Raw genomic sequence first — 12,500 nt, forward strand, 5'->3', positions numbered from 1 at the left:
CAGATAGACAGAGAGAGAAAGAGAGAGAGAGAGAGAGAGAGAGAGAGAGAGAGAGAGAGAGAGAGAGATGTTACAAGGACCAACCAAGACTTGTATCACAGTGAAAATAACCCTCAGGGAAAAACAAGCAAACAAACAAACAACAACAAAAACACCACCAAGAATAATCTATATACACTTATCTATCTATCGTAATCTACACTTTTATCTCTCTATATTTCTATCCATCTACACTCCCATCTATCTACTTATCTGTCAACACTCAAATCTATGTACACTCTTACCTACCTACCTATCTATCGTAATCTATCGTACACCCACGCAGGAGGACGTCTGATCGAGGAGGAGGAAAAATATCTATCTACCCTCTCTATCTACCTATCTATCCTCTCGCCTACCTACCTACCTACCTATCTATCGTAATCTATCACGCAGGAGAACGTCTGATCGAGGAATACAACCGAGGTGGAGGAAAAGAGGTAGAGAGGCTGATTCTGGAGGAGTTTGGCGTCTTCATGTACAACCACGGGAGGGGGATGGAGATTACACGGACGGAATACCTCAAGTGGAAGTATCGTAATGTGCCCAAGGATCAGGTGAGATGTTGTTGTTGTTTGTTGTTGTTGTTGCTTTTTTTGTTATAGTTGTTGTTGTTGCTGCTTTCGCTTTTTGTTGTTTTTGTTATTAGTCGTTATTGTTGTTGTTTTTGTTGTTGTTGTTTTTGTTGCTGTTTTTGTTGTTGTTTTTGTTGTTTTAATTGTTGTTTTTGTTGTTTTAATTGCTGTGTTCGTTATTCGTTCCAGGGAGTTTTAGAGGCCAAGTGAGTGTAAGTTAGGTGAGGTTTAGTGGCTAGGTGAGTGTATGATAGGTGAGGTTTAGTGGCCAGGTGAGTGTAAGTTACCTGACCACTAATTATAGTGGCCAGGTGAGTGTAAGTTAGGTGAGGTTTAGTGGCCAGGTGAGTGTAAGTTAGGTGAGGTTTAGTGGCCAGTTGCGTGTTAAATCATGGGAGTTTTAATGACCAGGAAAGTGTAAGTCAGAGGAGTGTTAATGACCAAAGTGTAAGTCAAATCAGCTATCGTGGTTAGCTGAGTACTGGTGGCCAAGTAAATATTTGTCTGTAAGGTGAGTTTCCATGGCCATGTGAACTTCAGAGTCCAAGTACTGTTCTCTAGCCACTGGTGTAAACATCCCATGGTGTAAACATTCCCAAATGTAACCATTCTTAGGCTTTCACATCCTTACTTGTAAACATCCTGAAGTGGAAACATCTACAGCTATAAACATCTATAACTATAAACCTGTTTGTGTGTAAATCTCAAAACAACATCCCTAGATGTAAAAAAGTGTCCCGAAGTGTAAATTATCCTCATTTGTAAACATTATCTCTGTGAACACCCTTGGTGCACACGTCCATGGGTGTAAACATGTAAATGTAAAAACTACGAGGATTCTGGCAAATGAATCAAGTTGTTACAATCGTTATATAGGGTCCCTAGGTGAGTGTCAGGTGATAATGATAACAATGATGATAATAACAGTAATAATAATGATAATATTGATGATGATAATGATAATAATAATGATAATAATAATAATGATAATAATAATAATAATAATAATATCAATATTAATAATGATAATGATAATAATAGATCATAGAAAATGACAATGATAATGATGAAAATAATAATCATAGTAATAATAATAATAATAATAATAATAATAATAATAATAGATAAATGAATAAATAAACGAATATATAGATAACTGAATAATGTTAATAATTATTCTAGTAACAGTAATGATAATGATAATAATGATAACAATAATAATGATGATAATAATCATAATAATGAGAAAGACGAACAAATACAGATAAAAAAAACGACAGACAGAGCACAAACATATATATATATATATATATATATATATATATATATATTATATATATATATATATATATATATAGAGAGAGAGAGAGAGAGAGAGAGAGAGAGAGAGAGAGAGAGAGATTCGCAAAAACGAAAAAAGCGAAAAAAAAACATAATCACATCACATAACCACCTCTTTATGCTCATCTTCGCTTCATCTCTCGCGCCGAAAGAAGGAGGGAAGGAGGAAAGGGAGGGAAGGAGGAAAGGGAGAGAAAAGGGAGGGAAGGAAGAAAGGAAGGGAGGAAAGGGAGGGAGGGAGGGAAGGAGAGAGGGAGGAAGTGAGGAAGGGAGGGAAGGGAGGGAGGGGGAGGGAGGGAGGGAAGAAGGGAGGGAGGGAGGGAAGGGAGGAAGGGAGGAAGGGAGGGAGGGAGGGAGGGAGGGAGGAAGGAGGGAGGGAGGGAGGGAGGAAGAGAGGGAGGGAGGGAGGAAGAAGGGAGGGAGGGAGGGAGGAAGGGAAGGAGGGAGGAAGGAAGAGAGGGAGGGAGGGAGGGAGGGAAGAAGGAAGTGGCAGGGAAGGAAGGAAAGCGAGAGATAGATAGACAGGGTGAGGTGCGGCAGAGGTGAAGGAGGAGGGATAGGGTGGGAGGGAGGGAGGTAGGTAGGTAGGGAGGAAAGTGGAAATAAACCTTTTCTTCTTCTCTTCCGCCCTCCTCCTTCATTATTTTCCCCTCTTCTGTAGTTCTTTCACTTTATCTTTCTCTTCCACTTCCCTTTTTCTTGTCCTCTTCCTTATCCTAGCTCCCTCTCTTCTTTTTCTCTTTCCCTTCCCTTTTCCCTTACCCTTTCTCTTCCTCTCTTCCCTTTCCCTTTCTCTCTCATTTCCCCTTTGCCTTGCCCGGCTTCCTCCCTTTCCCCTTGCCCTCTATTTATCTTTTCTTTTTTTTCTTCTTCTTTTTTTTTTATTTATTTTTTTTTTCTTTCAGGTAATCTGAAATCAAATGCCTTTTTTAAGAATTAGACGAATATGGTAGAGTGGACCCTAATGGCTTGTTTCCTTTGATTTTGGAAAGACTAAATGGTCAATTAGCCCCTAAATTAGCTGCAAGCTCACGCCCTTTAGAACGACAAGGGCCATTTTTTCAGAGTGCTGGCGCTTTGGTAAAGTTACCCCCTATTCCCCAGGGCCCACTAGTCTTTAGCTACTGACTGTAAGCCCATTTCAATTACACCAATTTTATCTAAGGTTTTCGAACGTTTGCTGGTCAAATGTTTTGTTGTACATTCGAGATTTGGATTTTAGTGCAGCTTTTGACAGTGTTAATCACATGGACTTGACTTTTAAGTTTACGTTGCGGGTGGTAAATGAGTATCTTGACTGAAATTTTAACTGGTAGACAGCAGCGTGTTCATGTTGATGGTGGTTTTAGTTCGTATTCCGCTGTGTCTTCTGGGGTTCCTCTGTGTTGTGTTCTTGGCCCTTTGCTCTTCATTCTATATACACACAAGCGATATGTGTCCTAGTATTATTGATAAAACGTTGGCATATGCTGATGATACTTCTCTCTATGCTGATATTCTTTCTCCGGCAACCAGGGAAATAATAGCTGACAGTCTCACTGTACACCTGATGATAATTCAGTCGTGGTGCTCTCGGCGGGGCATGAAATTAAATCCTACCAAATCTAAGGAAATGTTTGTGAGTCGGTCTGGAACGCAGTTGCCTCAGCATCCAAGTCTGCTAATTAATGGAGTCTTAATCACGTCAGTGCATAATCTAAAGCTCTTCGGGGTAACCCTTGATTCAAACTTACATCTGAATTGCAAATATGGCCCGGCAGGTTTCATCTAAGTTAGGCATCATTCGCAAATGCAAGAAGATTTATGAGGATGACAACATTACTCGCAGATGCTTGTTTTCTTCCACTCAGCCTTATTTTAAGTATTCTCCTCCTGTGCGGCTATATGTTGCAGAGTCACACTGCTTGATCGTTTTTTTTTTAGTTCCATTAAATTTCTCCCGTCTGACATAAATTTGGACACTGAGATTCGATGGGATATTAGGGTTCTTCAGTTTTTACAAGATTGTGATCGATAGTTCACATACCATTCACAAGTTTTTACCCTGATAAAAAAAAAAAAAAAAAAAAAAAAAAACTGAGAGTTACTAGTTCCATGACCCTCAATTCAAGGACATTTGAGGCAAGTCGATCGCCTTCATCTCAATTTTCTAGATTTTTATTCATTCATTATTATTTTTATTCATCTATATATTTTTCTACTGCTATTTTACTGATATTTGGGTTTGGAATAGATTGCCTTCAGATATTGTTTCTCAGACTCTTGATGTGTATAAAAGACCAGCTAATCTGTCTGTATTACGTAAAATAACTGATGATTCTATATCTTCTCCTTCTTTCGTAGCTGTTTTGACCTGCACTGACAACTTTGGTGCTATAATTTTCGTTTTTTTTTATATGGTTTACCGTAATGATAATAATAATAATAATAATATACCTTTTTCCTGCCCCTATCCTTTCCTTGCTCTCTCTTTCTCCCTTTTTTCATTGCCCTCTCCCATGTCTTTCCCTTGCCCGCTCTCTCCCCTTTTCCCTTGCCCTCTCTCTCCCCTTTTCCCTTGCCATCTCTCTCCCCTTTTCCCTTGCCCTCTCTCTCCCCTTTTCCCTTGCCCTCTCTCTCCCCTTTTCCCCTGCCCTCTCTCTCCCCTTTCCCTTACCCTCTCTCTCCCTTTTCCCTTACCTCTCTTCCCTTTTCCTTGCCCTCTCTCTCCCTTTCCTGCCCTCTCTCCTTTCCCTTGCCCTCTCCCCCCCCCCCCCTTCCCCCCCCCCCCCCCCCTCCCCCCCCCCCTCCCTCCCTTTTGCCCCCTCCCTTCCCTTTTGCCTCTCTCTCCTTCCTGCCCTCTCCCCTTCTCCCTACCCTCTCTCTCCCCTTTTCCCTGCCCTCTCTCTCCCCTTTCCCTTCCCTCTCTCTCCCCTTTTCCTGCCCTCTCTCTCCTTCCCTTCCTCTCTCTCCCTTTTCCCTGCCCTCTCTCCCCTTTTCCCTGCCCTCTCTCTCCCTTTCCCTTGCCCTCTCTCTTCCCCTTTCCCTTGCCCTCTCTCTCCCCTTTTCCCTTGCCCTCTCTCTCCCCTTTTCCCTTGCCCTCTCTCTCCCCTTTTCCCTTGCCCTCTCTCTCCCCTTTTCCCTTGCCCTCTCTCTCCCCTTTTCCCTTGCCCTCTCTCTCCCCTTTTCCCCTTGCCCTCTCTCTCCCCTTTTCCCCTGCCCTCTCTCTCCCCATTTCCCCTGCCCTCTCTCTCCCCCGTCTCTTTCTGTTTGTTGGTGTCTTCCTCACCATTTAACCCCTCGTGTGATGAGATCTTGAAACGTGATGTAGAATCTTTGAGAAAGATTTACGTGATGCCGACCCACTCTCGGCTGCAGTGACGCTTAGACTTGAGGGATTAATACCGTTATTATGTTACAGGTTATTACGATTAGTATTTTAAAGTATATCCTATATTCAACTAAGCCTTTGGTATATCATATCTTAAAGTATATCTGATATTAAGCTGTGTCTTATATTATCATATTATTCTATGCCTTGTCGAGTTATCGTGTTATACTTTGCTTATGTTAAAGTATATCTTATATTAATCTGTCTCGATATACCATAATATTATTCTAGGCCTTGATACGTTATCGTGTTATGCTATGTTTCGTTGTCTTATCTTATCATACATCTACAATAATTTAATTTATTTTCGGTAGCCTATAATTTACTATACTCGTATCTCATCATACTGCGTTAAGCAATATATTTAACATGATTGTTGTTATGCAATATTACTATGCAATATACAGCATGTCATGTTGAATAATTTGATCATATTTTTCCTCCTTTTTTCAGTTCGTCGAATGTGAAAAGAACCGAAAATAACGTTGAGTATTAGAATGAACATTTTATTTTGAGAAAAATATTAAATCAAATTAAATATTAAATTAAATTAAATACCTGTTTACAAAGACATAACTAATATAGTTTATTAAATGATGACAAAAAATTAAAGATATGGAAAATTAAACAAACAAGTTAGATGAATAGATAAGGGAATGTATAGGAAGAAGTAAATAAAGCGATAAATAAATGGACGGTTGACGATTGATTCACACAAATGAATTAATTAATAAACCGATATATATATATATATATATATATATATATATATATATATATATATATATGTATGTATATATATATATATATATATATATATATATATATATATATATATATATATATATATATATATATATATATATATATATATATATATATATATATATATATATATATATATATATATATATATATATATATATATATATATATATATGGTTGTGTGTGTGTGTGTGTGTGTGTGTACATATATACATGTATATGCACACACACACACACACACACACACACACACACACACACACACACACACACACACACACACACACACACACACACACACACACACACACACACACAAAATCATAAACTTATTTTCTATCTCTTCGTGTGTGTGGAAGGAGGGGAAGGGAGGGGAAGGTGGGAGGGGGGGAGAGAAGGGAACCTAAGAGCAGTTTTTGCTCCGGAAATACAGGATGAAATTGGATTTAGATCTGAAGGGTAGGATATAACAGGTGAGAGGCAAAAGGGAATGTGATATGTGTTTGCTATTTCCAGAGAAGTCAAGGTGCTGTGGCAAATGCTAAAGGGAAATCAATTTATTTATTTTTTTACGTTTCTTGCAAAGTTGGTGATGTCCCTGTCATGGATGAATAAATATTGATGCTTTGTCTCTTCCCAACTGTGTATATATTGGCGTTGGACGATATTTATTTGTCTATATGTACCGTGCGTTTTGAATACTCGTTGATATCTCAGTTTCCATCCCGCATGTTCCAAAAAATCCTTCCCATTTTTATTCCGTCTGCGATGAGTCGTATCCAGTTTGTATACATGTCTCTTCAGCGCCTTAATACCTCTCAGATATTCCGGAATCTATCTTTTCTTCTGCCTCCTCCTCTTCCTCTCTCCCTTTCACTTCCCTTCCCAAGGTTATCATCTCCTCTTGAAATGCTCGCTTATTTATCATAGTATCCCCTCTTATTCCTACTTTCTATTAACTTTTCAACCTTCTTTCCTACTTAGCTTCACCGACTCCTTTGTGTGTTCACTTCTAATCTTAACTTCCCTTTTCATTCCGTTTATCAGTCTCTCCACTTCTTCTCTTCCTCTTTTTAGCCTCCTTCGTTGCTCTCTACACGTTCTCACCAGTTTTCTTTCCTTAAGAAATGTTTCATGTTGATCGACAGATGTATCGAATTTGTACCCGATGCTTCGTTTCACTTTTTCATGTATTCTTTTTCTGGTATTTAATATTTTTTATTATAATTTCTTTTTAGTCTTTTTGCTACTTAACGTCTTCTCAATCTCGACAATGCCACTGAAGTGAAATTATTTTATGGCATTATATCAGAATAATATTTTTCTCTGTGTTATACCTCGTTTTTTTTCCTTTCTTTCGTTTTTTATTTTTTTTCTCTCTTTTTGTAACGTTGACCACCTTCTCAGTAAAGTCCTAATTTTTCACACGTTTTATAATTCAGTTCTTGGTAAATCTTTGTTTTATCCTTATATATACACGTTCCTTTGTTTTTTGTTACGATTCAGTAAACACATTTCGCTATAACTGAATGACGTTTTATTCCCGTTCATATCGTGGTGCTATTGCATGTTTTTAAATTTTAAGTTTTTTTAAGGTTAAGTTTTAAGTTTTTGTGTACACGTTAACGCCTTTTTGTGTTTATAATGCATTTCATTTATATCAGTTAGTCGCATATTTTCTCTGGAAGTACCTTGCTTCTCCATTTGTAACGGTCTTTGCCTTTTCTCTGTATTTCTCCATATTAAAATAAATAGGGATATATATATATATATATATATATATATATATATATATATATATATATATATATATATATATATATATGCATATATATATTTTTTTTCTGTCTTGAATCCGTTCTCTCTTTTTTTTTTTTTTTTTTTTTTTTTTTTTTGCTTTACACTGTCATCTAATATTTCCGTGGTGTGGGGTATCAGTTCACTACCTTTGTTAATAATTACAATTCGTTCTCTGTCTCTCTATTTATTATTATTATTTTTTTTTTTTATAAATATTTATACATTTTTTTTTTACTTCTATTTTTCCAGTATGTTTCTCATTGTAGTTCTTCTGTTTCGGAAAATAATGTCTGCTCCTTCAACTCAATATCTCTTCTTCTCTCAATAGCTTCCAGCTCTTCCACTGGGATTAAGTCTGGTCCTGTCTCTTTGCTGTTTTTTTTTAATCTTGAAAAAAAAAAAAAAACTGTGGTCGTTTTTTTTATGAAGTGCTCTTACTATTTTCTTGAGAGTACCAATTCCACTTAAGATATTCTACTTACATTTTCTTGTCATTAACTTGTAATCTCTATCTCTATAGAACTGTAAGTCCCATTGTACCATATCGAAAACTCTATTCCAAAACCTATCTTTGTATCTTTCTGGAACTCGCCTGGATGCATCGGTCTCTCTCTTTCTCTCTTAATATGTTAATCATCAAGGAGTCAGTTATTAATCCTACCTATCTCACCTGTTTATCCTTGTCCTTGACTTTTGGAAAGGGTCTTTTGTATTCTCTCATTGTCTTAAATGTTACCAAGATTTTATTAACAATTGAATAATCGTAACATCAATGGCAATAATAATGATATTGATATCAATTGCATTTAAAAGAAAATAAGAAAAAAACATTTTCCCATCAATCCAAGGAATGGGGAAATCAGGATCGGTCACTAAGGCCTACTGATAGACTCCTTGCCGGCTGAGCACACGTGGAGCCATCTGCGTGTAACTAAATGCAGGGGACAAAACACAAATCCGTGGTGGTAGAGCTAATTGAGATTGACTACTTTATCTCTCGCCTACACATCCCTCCCTTGCATCACTCTGTCTATTACTAACCCCTTCCCCCCAAAAAACAAAAAAAAAACTTTATCTTTCCTTGAGCAACCTGGTTTTCTTACGTAATCAGTCATTATATTCACTATTAGTTCTCCGTACATAAGCCTCTTTTTTCTTTTTTTAGGTGTGCTTTAGTTTATATATATATATATATATATATATATATATATATATATATATATATATATATATACACATTTTTTTGCTGTATGTTTAAATTTTTCCTTTCTTTTTATCGTAAACTTGCGAACCACATTGAAGATCTATTTCTAACTACTTGTATGTACTGTGTCTCTATCAGTGTTATTCCATCTCCATCTGTCCATCTAGCCACAACACGTTACTGTATAGATTATTGTTAGTTTATCCCCGTCTATACATCTGTCCACCATTAGCTACCGTAGAGTAAATTAACGTACGTTTGATTCAGTATATTCGTGTAGGTCTTTCGTCCTTTTTTCTAATTATTCTCCATCTCCTCTGTATGTTCTGTGAATGTGTAGGCGTTCATCTATCACTCAATCCATCTCGCTGTTCTTTTTATATCTATATCCGTCTAACTTGCCTAATGGAATATCTGTTCATATTATACCTTATCTGTTGTTTTACGTGTGGAATTTGTAACGAACAAATTGAAAACACACCATAAGGTCTTAATCGTGTATTTTCTTGCTCTTCCCTTTGTTGGTCTATTTATGTATATATATATATATATATATATATATATATATATATATATATATATATATATATATATATATATATATATATATATATATATATATATATATATCCTCTATAAAGGAATCGTTCATGTAAACACTAATTTGTTCTTTTGTCAAAGGTCATTCCTACGGGGCAGACAAACGTTATTGTCACTATATTTTGTTTATTATGTTATGTCTAGAAGAAATAACACATTGTAAGATTCAATATATTATGAAGGACATCCTATTCCACTTGAAGCTTATGCTAGGTCAGCCTGGATTAATCTCAAGAGATGATCCTCTGAGGCATAGATGATTACTGTTAAGGTTATGATATAAACTGTACACAGGCTCAGGTTTCCATTAACGCTGATGCAATGATGTGTACTTGTTTTACTGTTATAAGTGTAATTGAAGATAGTTCAGTGTTATCTTCTGTACAGACATTAAACTCGAGTTTCTCTTGGTTTAGTATTACTTAACAGTTGTGTGTTTTAGTGCCAAAAGGTATGCCTTTCTTATTAAAAAAAAAAAAAAAAAAAATTATATATACATATAGAAAACGGAGTCTTCTTGTACTTTTTTTGTGATTAGATTCCTAATTTTTCAGCCATTTTGTAAGTATATTTCTTGGTAAATCTGTTCATCCTATTAATAGATTATACATATTTTATTCCTTTCATGTTCGCTTCTGGAGCGTTTTTTTTCTCTCTCTTTTGTTAATTTTTCTATAGTGCTTTTCTGTTCCGTTTTCTTTTACTCTTCACTCCTGTTCCGTTTTCTTCTTCTCCTCACTTCTGTTCCGTTTTCCTTCCCTTATGACTTATTACTTATTACTGTTACCTTTCCTTCCTCTCTCCTCTGTTCCATTTCCTTCCTCTCTTCACTTTGTTTCCTTTTCTTCCCATCTTCACCGTTCTGTTTTCTTTCCCTCTTCACTTCTGTTCCGTTTTCTTTCCTTCATTACTTGTTACGTTTTCTTTCCCTCTTCGCTTTTGTATAGTTTTCTTTCCCCTTTTCTCTGTTCCGTTTTCTTTCTCTCTTTACTTTGTTCCGTTTTCTTCTTCTCTTCACTTCTTTTCCGTTTTCTTCCTCTCTTCACTTCTTTTCCATTCCCCCCCCTTCTTTCTTTTTCATTATTATTATTATTATTATTTTAACTGTCAATCCGTTTTCCTCCAGGGTAATGATGCAACAATTAATGTAATGTAATATTGCTTCATGTAATTTCTATAAGGAATCTAATTTATTTCAGGTAACTTCTCTCTATAATTATGCCATATGGTCAACTAACCAATAATATGTTTTTGCCAATATTCTTCCAGTATGTTCTTGTTTTCATTATTATTGTAAACATTGTTCTTAGTGAAAATTATGATAATTATGATATTAATAACAATAATAGTGATAATCATAACCATAATCATATTAATAACATCAACAAATACAACAACAGCAGTAGTAGTAGTAGTAGTAGTAGTAATAATAATAATAATAATAATAATAATAATAATAATAATAATAATAATAATAATAATAATAATAATGGTAATAATAGTAATGGTAGCAGTAATAGTAATAATACTAATAATGATAATAATGATAATGATTAAAGTAACAACACTAAGAATAATAATGATAACGATAGTAATCATACTAGCTATACCAAGACAACTGATGATGATGATGATAATGAAAATGATAATGATAATCATTATTATTACTATCGTTATCATCATCTTTATCATCATCATTGTTATCACCATTACTATCATCATATTACTATAAGTCCCTTTAACTCATACCCCTGTTCTCTCTCCCTCCCCCCTCCTAGCTCGTCGTCCACATGGATAACAAGAGTCCCTTTAACCCTTTGAATAAATGGGAAGACCACGAGGCATGTTGGCAGATGCAGTTCCGAGGATCGTTGGGCGAGACGCTCCTCCACGTCCTCATCATGTGCGACACAAAAGCTCACACTCGAGTGGCTAAGATTCTGCTCAAGTGCTTCCCCAAGCTGGTTGTGGATGTGGTCGAGGGGGAGGAGTATCTGGGTGAGTTGTTTGAGGGTGAACTTGGTTGTTTGAGTGAACTTGGTTGTTTGAGTGAACTTGGTTGTTTGAGAGTGAACTTGGTTGTTTGAGTGAACTTGGTTGTTTAAGTGAACTTGGTTGTTTGAGTGAACTTGGTTGTTTGAGTGAACTTGGTTGTTTAAGTGAACTTGGTTGTTTGAGTGAACTTGGTTGTTTGAGTGAACTTGGTTGTTTGAGTGAACTTGGTTGTTTGAGTTGCCTGGGGTTGTTTGGGAAGATGAGGGTCGGGTAACGTGGTTATTTGGTGGGTTGTTTGAGGTGGGAAAGGTTGTTTGAGGGTGTTTTAGTTTTTTTTTGTGTGTGTGATTTGTTTGTTTAATTAGTTGTTTGAGGTTCATTTTTTTGTATGTGTGTGAATTGTTTGTTTAATGGGCTGTTTTAGATTTTTGCGTGAATTTTGTTTAATGGGTTGTTCGAGGCTGTTTGGGGGGATTTTATGAGATGTTTAGGGGTTGTTTGGGAAGTATGAGGTTGCTTGAGTTTTTTTTTTTTTTTTTTTTAATCTAAATCCTGCACATGCGCAGAACGAGCTACTTAATCCCACCAACCATGTATTGATATATCTGACAACCTCATCAACTCTATAGAAAAGATGAAGTTGAGTTGTCATTAATATTTACAATAAACAATAACGAAATAAATTCTGACATTTTCATGCCAGACATGTGTGTGAAAATTCATCAATATATATTTTTTATAAGTTGTGGGATATTCAAACTGCAGATATAATATCAACATTGAAAAGAAACACGAAAAGAAAATCCCACAG

The 12,500-nt window shown here is 36.0% G+C and overlaps 1 protein-coding gene across 1 annotated transcript in view; it reads left to right on the top strand.

The window, feature by feature from the left end:
• The window catches only part of LOC119568314 (transient receptor potential cation channel subfamily V member 6-like), a 40,868-nt gene that overhangs the window by 11,230 nt on the left and 17,138 nt on the right, over positions 1-12,500 (top strand). Inside the window, 2 exon segments of the mRNA XM_037916769.1 lie at positions 436-596; positions 11,473-11,692. Of these exon segments, the coding sequence (XP_037772697.1) occupies positions 436-596; positions 11,473-11,692 (381 nt within the window).

This window comes from Penaeus monodon, chromosome 43 (assembly GCF_015228065.2).
Source record: "Penaeus monodon isolate SGIC_2016 chromosome 43, NSTDA_Pmon_1, whole genome shotgun sequence".
NCBI classification, from domain to species: Eukaryota; Metazoa; Arthropoda; class Malacostraca; order Decapoda; family Penaeidae; genus Penaeus; species Penaeus monodon.